This window comes from Mesitornis unicolor, unplaced genomic scaffold, assembly GCF_000695765.1.
Source record: "Mesitornis unicolor isolate BGI_N332 unplaced genomic scaffold, ASM69576v1 scaffold4156, whole genome shotgun sequence".
In the NCBI taxonomy this organism is placed as follows: Eukaryota; Metazoa; Chordata; class Aves; order Mesitornithiformes; family Mesitornithidae; genus Mesitornis; species Mesitornis unicolor.
Window position 1 is genome coordinate 1 of NW_010192975.1, and position 16,315 is coordinate 16,315.

The 16,315-nt window shown below is 37.3% G+C and overlaps 1 protein-coding gene across 1 annotated transcript in view; it reads right to left on the reverse strand.

The window, feature by feature from the left end:
- Positions 1 to 4,995: 4,995 nt before the first annotated feature.
- Positions 4,996 to 16,315, reverse strand: part of ITGA9 (integrin, alpha 9) — a gene marked incomplete at its 5' end in the record, with an annotated part of 211,624 nt that continues 200,304 nt past the window's right edge. The window contains one exon of the mRNA XM_010187303.1: positions 4,996 to 6,295. Coding sequence (XP_010185605.1) covers positions 6,197 to 6,295 — 99 coding nt within the window. The remainder of the gene's footprint in view (positions 6,296 to 16,315) is intronic.

Here is a 16,315-nt window from a genome sequence, read left to right on the forward strand (position 1 = left end):
ATCACATCATATATCATATCATATATCATATCTTTATTATTCTCATTGGGTATTTCTCTACTAAATGGAAAAAGCTGAAATGCCAGACCATCTCCAGTCCTACACACGAGCCAGGCTGAGCAGCGCACTGACATATGAGCTGTTTCTTCCGTGATAAAAGAACATCTTCCTTTTCTTGAATTTTGATCTAGTTATTCCCTTCTTGTGAAACTGGAAGAAACAATTCTGCAAAAGGTTTCAGGTTTGTTTCTAAAACTTCATCACAGAAGTCCTAAGAGATCCTTAAAAGGCACTTAGAGGTGACGGCAACACACAAAATCCTGCATTGTACAGACTGCTGTTCTCTGCTCATTAACAAAAGGGTGAGTGATCCCCACAGAGGGCAGTGTTACCTCAGCAATCCTTCTCCCTGAAGAAAGCTTTCCCGACTCAGAACATGTGGTTTTACTTTGAATGGTGCTACCTATATGCCAGGACCCTCACCGACTTGGAGCTTTCCTAATGCCTTTGGCTTTGTGGTACTTAAAGCCGTGGTCTTCCACCAGTACAAACATGCTCTGAGTCACAGGTTAGGTCCTAACTCTGCCTTGCCTGTTCTTAGTTATTTAGCCAACAGCCTAGCGCAGAGGAAACGGGCTGTTTCTGGAGGACATTTAAACACTTACATAGAATATCCCCACTGAAAATAGAGAACGGAGCTGAAGACAAGGAAAAGGCAGGTTCAGTTTTCCAGTTGTGTTTCAGAACGAAGGTTCAGGTCAATTCATATTTTACAACAGAAGTTTCACCCATCCTCAAAATGATAAGAAAACATTGATGGGACCTCTAACAGGTATTAGAAATACAAAGAGGTACACCACAGCCATAGCAATCAATCAGGTTTTTTACTGATTCTATCCAGCTTCTACTCCCTTTCACAAAGTAAGCATGAGGATGTATGGAGCTGAAGAAAATCTTCCAAATGTATTATTTAGCTACTCACGGAATATAAATTCTTGCAGAAATCATATATGAAGGTGAACAATTTGACTTTCATCCAAATTCAAAAAGACTGAAACAGAACTCAGGTTATGCAGGTTGATACTCATATCATAGGGCAGTATCACCACCATGTGGGGTTTTATTTGATGTTGATAGAGCAATATTTTTGACATAAAAATAATTCCCGCTCCTACTATTTTATTTCCATGGTTTTACAACATGGTAGTCAAGCTAGTCTCCAACTCTTAGTCTCCAAATACCTTGATTTTATACACATCACAGAATTATGATAAAAGATGTCCATTATCCCTATGCAGATAAACACATGCAAATAGTATTTAATTCAAATGTACATGAGAAAATGTCCCACATAATTAATGGAAAAATATTTGAGCTGGACCGGGAGAATAAGTGACAAAATTATATTATTAGGATAATTTTGCAGCCACTTTTTATTCCAAAAAGTTGTATTTTTGTAAACCTGACATTTCCAAAACAGTGCAAGTGAATTAGAATACAGGTGAACATGTGCTTCTAAATACAGGTGACATCAATAACAGTGAACGCATTCTTCCAATCACAAGTTCACAAAGAGAAACATACAATTATACAATACATAAGGAGTGACATTCTAAGAAAAAGGAGTGACAATGGTGTGGGTACCCTACTGCATATGCAAACCATGTCCCAGAAGCAATTGTAGTCTTCATGGCAGTTTAATCAACGTACACTAAATGAACCAAATCCTACTTTCACTTATATCCAAGAAACTCTAGCAAGTGGATGAACTTGGACAAAGGTAGAAATTAGTTCCATAACTCCCTTAATTCTTTAGTGAAAGCAATGTTATATATTCCCACACCACATGGATACTATGCTTGAAAATTGTTCAAGACTCCAAAATGTGGCCATAAACAGAAGACATTCAAGAAAGTCAATACTAAATATTGCCAAACACAACCTTTGCACAACTGTTGCTTTCAGCAAGCCAAGTTACCTGCATATGCTTGTATGTAGGATCCTTCCCATTTGTTTATCAAGGCAGAGAGGGTTGTCCTCACTGGTATGCTTGGCATTGCAAAAGCCTTTGCCACTTTGAGATGAAAGGATTGCCTAAGTGGTTTTCAGGTTTAGGGTTGACATCAAGCACAGTTTCTCTCTCAGATAATCCAAGTGATTTGTTAGGTGACTTCAATTCAGAGGCTGCTCCAATATTTTCTACAGTTTGCTGACTTTCTCATTGTAATTGAGCAAATTAAAATCTAGGTTTATTGAGGAAATAAAAAACATAGCTAGTATTTTTGTTAGGTACGGTGGCCAAGGACCAGAGTATACTACTGAGAGCATCAAAGTACACTAGCCCTGCTGTTGTTTGAGGTGAACTGATGGAAATTCACCTCCAAGAGCAGATCCTTGGTTCTCAAATGAAATGGTCACGAAGTATGTTGGCAAATGCTTTCAGCTCTTGAGAAGAGAAGTTGGGCCACAAAAACTCTGAAATGACTATAACCTTCTTGAATTCAAGATGGAAATTAAATGGAGTTGCAACAGCACAAGCTTTACATTAAGTGAATTTTTCCTTAATTTTTTTCCTCCTTTCTTCCTGATCATGATTTTCTGAGATTGTTTTCTTCCTACCTTAGAAACACCTTCAAAGGTGTTATCCATAAGATGACACCCTGCACATTTTGAGCTTCAAGGCTTAAATAAAAGATCTTTCAGGTGCCAGATGATGAATTTGAAAACCTTACTTCCCTGCTTCTAAGCTTCCACCTGGATAGCTTAGAGCTAGTGTAAAGTGAGCCCCCTGCAAGAAAAAAAATGCAACGCCAATTCAGCAAAATTTTCAATGAAGCTGCCCATGACAATTAATGACTATGTCCCAAAATGGATTAGCTGAAGAGAACCAAGATGTGGACTTCCCCCAGCTCTGCAGCGCAAGCAGTACAGCACAAAGGAACTCAGAAGCGGTTAATAGGAGGCAACTTCCAGAGCCCTAGAAGCAATTTCCAAAGTAACTATGTCTCTAGATTTTGATACAATTACATTTATTACCATTTCTTAATTAAAAAACCCACAGCATATCTATAGCACAGCTATTTTCTACACATTCTTGAAATATACAATGTTTTCATAAGATTTTTGGGATAGAAACCAATTGCAACCACCTGAAAGTAGCAGGGTTCTTTTGCTTGGTTTGCTGGGATGCTTTTTAAAGAGTGGAAAGGTACATCTACAGGATTTCAATACTAAATACTGGTATGTTTTATTGTCAAACCCGACTATCCTAACTGGAACCAAGCAAGAGTCACAATGGAATTGGACAAAAGAAAGGAAAAAAATTATGAAGAGTATACATATAAAAACAAAAGCCTCTGTGACAACAAAACTACTGAGTACCTAATGGTGATGACATTAAGAATTTATGGATTATTTCAAGAATATGTCACTAAATTTTCACTAAGTGATGACTTGTGCCGGATCAATAACTGACCATTCAAGTCAGAGATCAAAAAAGTCCAGTGTGGGCTCAGTCAAATAGGATTTAATTCTGTTCTTTTTTTTTTTTACTTTAGCCAAATAAGGAAAAAAATATTGTCTTGAGCAAAAAGAACTGAAAAATTGTCCAACACAATATGAGATGGTAGAGAGCTATTTTACCTTTATAATGTCTTAATACACTTTAAAAAGATGTTTCAAAGGAATAAGTAATCTTGGTTTTTAAAATATTGAAATGAAGCATTTTTGGCAGATCTGACAGTAATTTTTTGTTTAAAAAGTGTAAATGAGGCACTTCAACTTTTCAAAGGGTATTTCCTCTTTTTTTTTTTGGATGGAAATTTTAAAATTTACCTAAAATCACAAATACTTTTACTTGTCCTCTGAATTATTTCTTTCAGCAAATTTACACATTTTAGGGGGTGGAGTGACTCAGTTTTAGAGAGAGCAGATACTGAAAATTTTGTACAGCTAAATAATTTGACTTCTTTTCAGCAAGTATTTTAAGCAACTCCTTATTCAATTCATAGATGTGAATCAATCTCATGTCCAACTTTTATCTGCCAGTCTTCAGTATTTTTCAAACAGCAGAAAAAGATACATTAGGTTTAAATACAAACAAAACTAACTGGTGTCAGAAATACCATATTGTGAGGAATTCAAGAGCCTCCAATACAACAGTGCAGTCAAAGGCCATCAGCCTTTTGGTTTTGCACTCTGATGAAAAATATGCAGTCCACTACATGTGGTTATAACAGGATTTCATCTCAGCAGGTTTTTTTGTCAGATTCTGGCTTAAATGATCATTTGTTATACGGAAAATGTCAAATGACCAATGTTTGTTTTAAGAAAGATAACTGAATAGACTAATAGCTTTTCTTGTCAAATATTGAATCAATACACTTAATTCACTTAAAAACCATTTTCTGCCTAATGGGTGCAGATAGTTAAGTTAATAAATATTGATCAATACTGTAGTAATAGCAGGCACTTAATGCCAGTGAGGGGAAAAGGCAAACAGGAATATGGATGTGGTTAATTTTTTAAAATCTGAAGCTATAATGAATTTGTCAAGGAAGGGCAAGAATAAGGGCTCTTTTCAAGCAGATTTCTTGCATATTCTCTGCATTCAAGTTTTCAAACTTCTAGAAGTTCATTTACCTTATCCTTATGGAAGGAGACATTCTGCAACCATTCATTCCTGTTTCTCCTTCACCTTCTACCACAGAGCTTGATCCTTCTTCCCCTCACATGAATTTTAAACCAACATGACATTTACTTATTATTTACACAAGGTGCAAAGTAAAAGTAGAATCTAAACCCAGGTTTTACAGATTTCCACTATTTCTATTCAGAAATCCGAGAGTTTAAACATGGTTGAATTAATTACAACTAAGTTTCTCCTAATTCAACAAATGATTTGCTAAGTGAACAAAGTGGCAATCTGAGATCCAATAACTTCTACACCTTGACTAAACTTTCTTGTTAATGCTTAAGGAAGGATGACACTCAGTACTAAGAACACCCAGACAGAGAATCTCAAGATCCAAATATCCAAACATTTTAACTTGCATCGACTTATCTCTCTCAAAATTATCATATAAACACAGTAATGACTCGTGTATGAAACTCACAAGGCAGGCCTAATGCTCATAGCTTGTAGCAATTTATCACTTGCTTTGATAGCAACAGTTCACAATCATTAACAGTAGCTTAGAAACTATCATTCTTAACTTTAATATTAATATGGCTCCATCTATTTATTTTTTTTTAAGTCCAAGGAATTTGTCAATGCCATAGTGCTTGGCCCAATTATATCCTTCTGGTATCTCACATTATGCACATATGCATATGCACAGTCCTTGATCATCACCAAAGTACTAGAGACCACAAGAGAAAAATTCCCAAAAGAAAACATTCACTGATGCTTTCTTCAGTGAGCCAAAGCAAGCTACAATTCTTGCTACATGCCTCCGAGGAAGCGTTTTCATCCTTTCCCATACAGGCCAGTAAAGGATAGACTCAGATACAGAACATCACATCTGTGTAATACTTTAGGTTCTTTAGTTTATAAATCAAACACCAAATTCAACTCAAAAAGAGAGAGAGTGAAAAGACTTTGGCTTATTGCCATGAAATGGTCTATATACAACATTATCAAGCCTTGTGAACTAAGCATATGAGGATTTCAGATACTTTTATCTGCAAATCTCTATTTTCTCTCTTGCATTGAAGTTTAAAAGTACAATAGGTTTTATATATACATATATGTATTTCCAAGGATTTAGCCAGGTATCAGTGCTTGAGTGAACTATATAGCTATTCAATAGAAACTATAAAATATTGATACAAATATAAAGACATAATTAATATAAAAAGCTTATATTTATAAAAAATATTTTTAGGTAACAGTCTTCCCCTGAGGGTATACCACATAGTTGGATTCATAAATATTGCTCTGCACTGCAGTTTGGTTACCAAAGTTCAAAGTTCAGCTCTTAAATGAAGTGTAAATTGCTCCAGTCACCTGACATGGCTGCAGTGGTTGCCTCAGGATATGTTTCCTAGCTTTTTGGAATTATAATGACACAGCATCAATGGGGTCTCCGAAAAATCTGGAGAAGATTCCTTCTTCCACATATGGAAGATACGAGAGCAGGATCTATAGGCTAGCAAGCGTGTGTCACATGACTGGGCTTTAGTTTTCGCAGGCAGTTCACTGACTTTTCTGGACCCAGTCCCAGCTGTCTTCATTGTCTTTTCTGCTCTTTTCGGCCTCAATAATTTCTTTGTACCTCCGGCGGAAGAAGCCCATCTGCAAATCAAGAAGAGATGACAGTGGTAAGTAACAGTATAATTAAATTGAAACCTACTTTGTCAGAAAATAGTGTGCAGAAAAAAAACCAGAAAATAATATCTCCTAGCACCAATCTGGAATCATAGCTTACATCATAGTTTACATCAATGTAAGTGAGATTAAATTGGGTCCCAAATCTTCACGAGTACTCTGCTCCTTACAGATGAACTACTTTGAGGTATGAGTCCTCTTATATGAAACAAGATTAGAAAAAAATATAAATACTCATAAAGTACTTCTAATAAACAGAGACCAGAAGAGGCAGATGCAGTTTTATTGGTTTCAAATAAAGACTAATGCAAAATCTGGATCTGAACGTAAAGCCAGGCTAGTTTTATGAACCGTGCTCTCAGTGTCAACAACCACACAAAACAACAGAGATCAGAGGAATACAGTATAGCTACCTCCCAGCATCCAAATTCCAACTATCAGCCTGTTTCATAAGAAACCCACTTCCAGAAAAGCCAGCACAGTCTATTGTCATATTGCAGGTGCTCCACCACCGTTCTGAAGAGCTCTGCTGCCATTTAGATGTTATCTGTCTCCAGAAGTATCAACCCACTGCTGTGCAACCACAGATACTCCTCTTCTTGCCAATAATCAGTCTAAGTTCAGGCCTCAAGTTTTCTATTTAATGATCATTTTGATTAAGATGCTTTGGAGGAAACCAATAGCTTCAGACTCTTCTTTTTGCCTAACAATTTCCCTTGTCCCATTGCTATGAGTATCAGAAGGCAAAATACAAGCCTGATCTTAAAAAATGCAGAGCATCAGTAATAACTCCTCCACAAGATTTAAGATACTGCAGGGCTGATAATTTTTGCTTATCTCCTTGTTTCCTAAACCCTTGTACTTAGTTAAAGAAATGCAAGTGGTTTTCATTTCAGTTTGAAGAAAAACTTCTCATGTCTCTGATTTTTTTAAGTCTTTCAAATAAACAAAAATTATTTTAATAACAGACTTTGGTAAGCATTCAAGAATAAGTCCTCAAACTTAGCAGTGCTCTACTGAGACCACTGAATCAATATTTTCTTCATCATAATTAAACATTTATGTAACCCCTAACACTAAACCTGTTTTTTTACTCCTGCTGGGTAAAACACGATGTTTTAGTCATCCTTTATCAACCAGTTATTGCCACCCTTTATTCCCAAATGGGGTATATGTAGGAATACTTTGTGCTGTTTTGTCACTACTAAGTTTCTGTTAAGTTGGGCTTTTTCATTTCAGCTCTTTAGCAACTTTAATTTTCTTCAAGTATATTTTAACTCACAGGGGTCTGAAAGGCAGCTTGTTGAAACTGTGGAGGGTGCTTCTCCAGCAGAGCTTCCTAAAGCCCAGGTCCTTGCCAGCGCCCCCAGCTACATCCTAAATTCAGGGCAACATGAGACCAGAAACAAACCATCCTCTCCTTACCCCTTACCTCTGCCACTTGGCTTCTGTGCAAAGAACACAGAAGCTGCCATGTGGCCTAATAAGCCCCTTTTTTTGATAATCATGGACCACAGCCCTGAGGCATGCTATTAATCTAGAGATAGGTTTACCCTGCTGAGTGCATAAATGTACATTACACACACACACCTACAACCGCTTTATAAATACACAACAGGTAGACATACATATAAATGCCTACTATCTCAATTTTATAGAGGTCCCATGACCTTCCAGAGGCCCTCACGAATCAGGCCCTAAAAGTAATTTGTTCATAGTCTTGTGCACAGACTTCAAACATGGTCTCTTTCCCATTTGTCATAAGCGAAGTTTTATCTCCTGCTCAGTACATGCAAATGCAGAGATAATGGTGGTGCTGTTCTGAAAAACCATCTCACAAAAGGGACACTGTTGAACTTTGGAGGGTCATGTCTTCCTCACCTGCTAGCATCTTTCAGAACATTGTACACAAGGATTCAGAAAAAGAGGACTAAAGAAGAGTTTCTCTAGTTCCCTATTCTTCAAATTTGCTCTACAAGTCAGACCAAGTTCTCTCTTTAGCAGAAAAATATCATTACGAGTAATTTTTGCACTTGTTACTACGAGCTATACCAGCGCAAAGAATGGATTTTGAGAAGACGTTCTCAAGATAGCATCATCATAAAATCCCAGTGAAATTTCACCATTGAAGCCAACATACTTTGACTTAATGGAGACTTGAAGACAACAGCAAAAATTTCCCTAGATTTTCACCTTCTAAAATAGAAGTGAATTATTTTATTGACAATGAAAAAAAAAAGTGTAAGAACCTGCTAGTTCTCTGTTGTTCTGCGCCAGTAGGATTAATCGTAAGTACTTATTTTAGTCACAGGAATCTGCAGATACTCCTTACAAATGCTCAAGGAGCAGATGTGATGAAGAAGTGGGTGCCATTCTTGTATTATCAGTTTTTATAACAGACCTACATGTTCTGCATGTTAAAAAAGAAAATTGCCACAAGACTTTCCTAAGATTAACAAGAGAAGTTCAAATTGTAGCTTTTAAAAACAGGTTTTAAACCCTTAAGGTTTCCATCCTTCATGCAACCACATCCTTGGTACAATAAAATCCTCTCCTGAAGTTATAATCAAAATTATAGAAAGGCTTTTTAATTTCCTCGAGGGCCAAACAAACAAAAGCAAACTTCTTCCCACTGTTATTTTAATAAAAATTGTCTGTTTGTGAACATCTGCTTCAGGAATTATCTTTTAAAGTTGGTTATAATAGCTTTGGTATTTTACTGTTTTGTTACTGGATACAGAATGCTTTTGTATAACCTTCCAGTAAGGCAAAAAAAGTGAGCTGAAGACCATAAGTATTAATGAAGCATTAAATCCTACATCTAGCAGTTATTCCACTGCAAAGGTATATAAGTTCACTTGCTATAAATCATGCAGATAACTGAAAATTAAGGAATTATTTTTTTTTTACATTTTTAAAAATAGTGGTTAAAGATTAGCTATATTTCCCATCCCTAAAAGGCAAGGATGTATTTTGTTACAGGCTACTGGTCCTTAGTGTTATCATCACATATTTCCACTTAACATCATAGAGTTCCTAACATCATCTGAAAGGGTGGTCTTCTTGTAATGGCTGTGACAAAATCACAACATAGTCACTGTCTCACAAGAGACAACACAACCCATTTATCTGTCTCCTTACAATAAACTGATGTTGTTAAAAAAGACAGCCATATTAACCCACACAACAAGGGCTGATAAGAGCCTGTGGCAAGCTGAAGAGAACAAGTGAATTTAACATAGAGTGAGGATATACAAGAGTAAGAAGTAGTACGTTTGTACCAAAGCAGGAGAATTGATGCAACATGGGGCTGAGTATATAATGGCTCTTTTGTCACTGGGACAGAAGTTACATTAGAAGATCTCTTTTCTGTGGATAATGCAAAGCTCTTAAGGGAATTCAGAAAACCCAGTGAGGATGGCACTGCTGGACCTCAGTCCTGGATGCCAAGTAGGGTGAGGAAGAGAGATTCTCAGCTTTAAAAGGAGTATTGCTGTGATCTCAGTTGTGGAATGGGTGTTTACAGTGGGCCAATGGTCTCCAGCCCATGTTTGATAAACGATGAGTCTCTAATACTGTCCAATTCTCCTAAACTGTATGTTCCATATACACAGACATACGTGTGTGTGTGTACACATACAGATGTACAAATATGGTAAAGGAATACAGAAGTCTAGAGCCATGACCCCATCATGCAATTTGGGAGTTCACACCACCACAACCACGGAAAAGGCTGATGACAATATTTTGATCAGTAAATCTCTGCCTGGGAAAAGCACTCACAAGAGGAAGAGCAATAGGAGAACATATTTAGAGGAGGCAAGAGGAGAGTACCATGGGAAGGTGAAGGGCTATAATGGAAGAGGCGGCATCAGCCACCAAAGGCAATGCAGAAAATGAGAAAAGCAAACTACAGTCAGCATTTCAGAGTTGAGTGAAAATTACTTGGGAAGGCTGAGGAGGCACTCCTGAGTTATGGGCCTTTCAGGTCAGTGTGGCTGAAAGCAAGGTCTCAGGAGTGGGACATTGGTCAGCACACACCATGCTTTACTCTTAACCCTGACAGACCTCACCAGAGGGGAACTGCTATGCCAAGGGCACCATGTCCTATGTTGTTTCTTCTGTGTGCAAACACAGAGGAGAAAGAGGGCCTCTGAAGACTTTGGGAATAAAGGGATAGTCCTGAAATCCTGGGGCTATCAGTGTCACTCACAATGGATTCACATCCCATACCATGGAAAGGAGGGCGCGTCTAAACTGTCTGTGAATCTACAACTGTCATGTTCCACATCTGCCATGATAAACTGCAAAGACGTCTGCTTGCTTTTAAACAAATCCAAAAAAATTCAGGCAGAACCAAACAAAATGGAAAGAAAAAGCTGGCCTTGTCTTTACCAGAAGTGACAAAAAATAACCAGTTCTTTCTGGAGGTGCTTCAAATAAGTATTAGAGCTGCTATAAATAAGTGTCTTAGATTCAAAACCTGAAACCATCCATCCTTTAATTTAGTTATTCCAGCCCATGTACACTTTTCTAGCATAACCTTACTGCCATCTACAGTATATGCTGAGCAAAAAGCATGTTCCTGGCAAAACAGAACAATAAAGCAACAGAAAATCTGTATTACTTGTAGGCTGGGGAATTACACCTGTTATTGTGAAGTTATTTCTTGCCATGTAACAGCACTGTCAAGTCCTCTGTTCAGTATTTAAAGTCTCTTTTACTAGCACACATAACTCCCTTTAAAAATCACAGAAAAGACAACTCAACACTCTCACATAAAAATGCATTCTTCGAGCACTCACACACACTGAAAACTTCAGTCAAAGTAATTTCAAGGTGTGGAATTAACATCATAATAAATGATTTTCTTTTTTTTCTGCTGCTATTTCCTACACATCGAAAGGCTCATCACTGAATTACTGGACTTCATATTTTTCTAAAATCCAAAAATATAAACATTTAGCCAACATTTCCCGCAGTACTGTCCTGTGGCTTTCTCTCTAGGGTGCCAATTATAAGTATGTTTGAAGAGTGATGATACTACAAAATAAATTCTAATCTGCAGTTGGGATTTTTTCCCAAGCTGATGAGAGGGCAAGCAATATCACTGACTTTGTTATATTCACTGTTGGGTAAATCTCTAAAGCATTTTTATCACATTCAGTGAAGCTTATTCTCCCAATCAAATAAAAAGATAAACTGTTTGAAATGGTTATATTTGGCATTTTTGTTAAAGTCATTTCCCCATTAACATCATCTGTTAAGAAACAAACAAAAAAGTAAGAACAATTACACACTGCTGTAAAAAGAAAAAATGTCTTCATTTACAGCAGTGTTTCCAGACTTAGAACTGAGCTAGAAATAGAGATCTGTGAATGACAGTGTTCAAACAAAATCCAAAACGATATCACAGACTTCTGCCTCTTTTTGTTCATTTTTTTTCTCTAGTGTATACTGAGTTACTACAATGCACACAAAAAGTATTGATTTTTATTAGTATGGCTGTGCTGACAAATGTGTACTAATGGAGGTTACCAACCACAGTACAAACCAACAAGTGAAAAGAAAATAGAGCAAAGCAAGTACTGACAGAGGAGTAATTAAGAAATAAAATGAAATGTAAGAACCACTGAAGAAATCTCCCGTTGAACAAGGCTTTGACAAGGTACTTTGGGTTGAGGGCCTTAATCATAAGCTGTCTTTCCTCTATTATAGTTTCTTCATCTACTGTAAGCACTATCCATCCATACCTGATGAACAGTCTGGATTTACATCATGAATCTTTTACTGCCACATCTCTTTAATCCCAAACCATTCACCTCGTCGCCCTTCAGAAAGAATTAACTTACTCTTCTCCTCACCTTTTTTGGGTACATGTCCCTTGGGCACTTCTCCCTTCTTGCAGCTAGAAAAACATACAGCTAATCACAGTTCAAAGCAAGGCCAGGAACCTCACCTCAAGCAAGATGCCACCAGTTGAAAGAGCAGCAAGACCCCCCAGTCTCTGCAAAGCAGAGCTGCTGAGACTGGAAGCACAGAGTGTTTCCTCATGCAGAGATCGATTACTGGTTAAGTGCATCTCACTTTACTACTGCCAAGAAGGCAGGAAAAAATACTTTGCACTTCGGTTCACGTGACCTTGGACAATTCTGGCAAGCCACCAGCTCCAAGAGGATACACCATTTCCTTCCTCCCAAGGACCCTTGCCACAGTACAGAGGGGTCATGACCAGATATTGTGTAACAATGAGGACTAGCAAGCTGCCACTGCATGGGCCCCCATGTGAGGAAAAGGGAAGTCTGGAAATTGGCCACGTGTCCTGCCTGTAGCTAAAGGAGAAACTGCATATTTAGGAGAAAGGATAGTAGTATGGCTAAGGTAAGGTAATGAGGAGTGGTCTGGCTTTGATTATTCAGTCTTCCATTGACTTTTTGAGAGGCTAATCCCTTAACTTTCCTGTAATGTAGGTCCTCATTTGCTCAGTAAAACATGAACAAGAAAATATATACGTATGCTTCAAACATCACCATTCCACAAGTGGCTGGTGTGTGTGTGTATGTACATACAATGCATACTTTGTGTATTTATACACAGTGCTACATACACTTATGTAGTTGGAGAACTGAGGCAAAGAGAAGTTCAGCAGCTTGCTCAAATATAAGCTATCCTCTAAAAACATTTCGTTTAGCAACCATGGAAGAATTGCCCTGGCTTTCACTGCCCCCAGCTCCTGCATCCGATTAACTCAAAACTGCTAAAGAACTTGATCACTGCATACCAGTGCTGGCCACAACCTAAAACAAAGTGTCTTATCACCTTTGTTCCTACTAAATCAAATCATGTTGCAGTCTTTTAAAAAATGCAGCTTTCCTGAAAAGAAAACCATCAAAACCAGGACAAACAGACATCGCTATGGCAGAAAAGAATTAGCTATGTACACAAAACTGCACTTAACTTTTAACTTTCTTTCATACAGACTGGCTAACTGACTTAAGATATCACTGTTGGTACCTAGGGTGAAGATCTGTAGTCCTCTTTAGATTTTAGAAGGAAAATTATTTTACATGCTGTAGTAGTAAAACAAGTACAGTTTTCAAACACACATTTTATTAGGAAGTTACTTTGTAATGTTGAAATAATAAGAAAAACTTTAAGTGCTCTTTTTTTCTGCTAAGAACAGTCAGTCAATTCAAAACCTTAGCTCAAGTGGTTATTAAATGAACTATTAATACAACCAAATGCTCTATGTCTGTCTCAAAGGCCAAATTTTCAAAAAGCAGTTGCTAAGTCTAGGTACCTCAAAGTAGTTACACACATTCAGACTAGCAGCATGCATGCAAAAGATGTATTTAGGTGTGCAAAAGAGATAACTCCACATAGAGATGGATACCAGTACAGACAACGTAATTTAGTATTTTGGCTTTTGGAATATACTATGCCTTGCCATTGTCACTGGTGGTCAGGAAGTGGAATTCACCATGTGACAAGCCATGTCACACAGCATGTCCACACCGCCAGGCTGAATCAAACCCCGCACTAAACACAAAGCCCAGTCATCAATAATCTGTTTCTTTAAATACTTCTTGTGCAACTGTTCTGCTGGGAGTGGTCCAGTTGGCTTCAATGGACCTACTTGCTAATGAGGTGAATAGAGCTTGTAGTTCTGGTGTCTACCCTTGTAGTATCTTTGCCATACAGGTAAGATCTACCTTGCCTCAGACAAGACACTCATTCATATGACTCTTTTGTGCATACATACTAAATTTTGTTAAGGACTTAGTACTTACTATACTTCAGAAATTAAGAGAACGCCAGTGACTAGACTTTTGAAAACCTTTCAGTAGTGAGTTCTGGAAACCTGAATTTAATGAAAGCATGAAATTCTTACAGGATAGTAATTGTGTACAGTAATTTGCTCAACAGATGTTACCAGTATACTTGAAAGTGTAATCAAAAAGCAAGTTAGCCAACACTAAAACTCATAAACAATTTCAAATAGTTTAAAGATCTTTCTCCTATTGAAAAATTTTACTAAGTAGTTTATTTTTTAAGAAGTCATAGAATGAATACAGCCATCATCCAAAGTTCATCTCTGATTATCAGTCTCAAAAACTAGAAAGAACACAATGTCTACTGCAGACACACCTGGACAAATTACTATATACTAATTTCTTAATCTCAGCGGCGAATAAGCCAGTAATTAGATATATCATTCCTGTAAATGCAATTAATTTAAGACCCATCTCAATCCATATTTTTTATTTCCTATCCAAAGGAAAAAACAAAAGGAAAAACCACTGAAATATTTCTGGCTTTGTGTGAAAATCAGAGACTAAACATTAAAAACTATTTCTGGAATCAATAAAAAGTAGCTTTACAATTGTATTTTAATGTATTTGATCTGCCAAAAATATTTGAATGAAATTTGTACTATGTCCATAATTATCAGAACAAATTACTTTCATGGGCTTAGTTGAACAAGGAGGAAATGGCAATGGCTGGTGTAAGTCATAACATAGCATTTCCCTCTGTGACACCATGCTTAAAGAGAGAATTCAGACTACGCAAGTCACATTTTGTCTGTTCTTGGCATTTGGGTCTGAGGGATGATAACGACTTCCAGTAAATACACATGTTGTGTTCCAGCAGTGGGGAACCTTGGAAGCTTAGGTATTTATTTGCAATTTTTCAGTCTACACACATATTCTTTTTCTGGTTTGGGCTCCTGAAAATGATGGCTATCCTTCTTTTTTTCAGAAAAACATTCTGAACCACAACCCAACCTCTCTCTTGCCAGTGGGTTCAATTTGTTTGTGTGGTGTCAGGATGAGAGCAACATAGCTACAATGGCTGTGATGTTCTCAAAGTGCCCTGGTATGCACAACTCCAATCTGGAGGACACTGAAGCCAGAGAGAATGCTCAACCACAACACTCTTGTTGTACGTTTACATAGCTCACTTTATCCAGAAAGATAACAAAGGCATTTCACAAGTACTGGACACACACCACTACTGAAATGTTGCCAACCTTGCTCTCGAGGGTGGTGAACAAATATTACATGGTTAATGTAAACCATGCAAACTCACTAGAGAAGGCAGTGTTTTGGCTACAACAGCAGCATTAACTATTTACTTGTGTAAGAACAAGATGTATAAACACAATTTTCCTCTAACATCTAGTAATAATTTTAAAAACACAGTAAATCACTCAAATAATCTACTGTAGAAAACCCAAAATTTTAGCCACTGTTGAGAGAATACAAGCTCTTTTGGTCTTGGGAAGCCAAGGTTCAACAAACGTTTTGTGACGCTCACTTTAGTCCAAGAAAAGGAAACATAGTAAACCAGTTTTGTCTATTCTTCAAGAACATAAGCAGACTTCAAATGATCTACCCACCTTCTGCCTGCTGAAATATATATATAAAATATATCAAAATATATCATATCATATCAAATAATATATTTTTTATAAATGTAATATTTCCTCTAGTAAAGAAAAGCTGAAATCCAAAGACGTTTTGTGTCATAACTGTATGTGTCTATGCACCTCTGGGGGGGAAAAGAAGGTGTCAGTTTTATTTCATTGCAGAGCTACTATTCTAAAACCTGGCCACCAGGAAAGGGAGTCAGTACAAGGACTGGCCTCGCCACCTGAGCTGCAGATAAAAAGGAAAGGAAATGTTCTGGGGCTTGTAACACAGGATACAGAGCAACCACCAGCAAAAAAATAAGTGCAGAACTTTGGTTTTTTTGGAGTTTTTTTCCTCTGCTGGAAAATGGTGAGCTGTATGTTTTGGCCCATTATATAAAGACTTAATGTTTGAGGCCCTAAGTAAGGGAAAGCGTCTTCCTTCCAAAAAGGGGAAAACAGTGGTTTTTGCTACATAGGTGAATTTCAAGTTAGTTTTAGCATTGGATAGCTTCAGATATTTTCTGAATGCTGCAACAATATGTGAGGCAATGGCAAGTACTGCATGTAGGGAA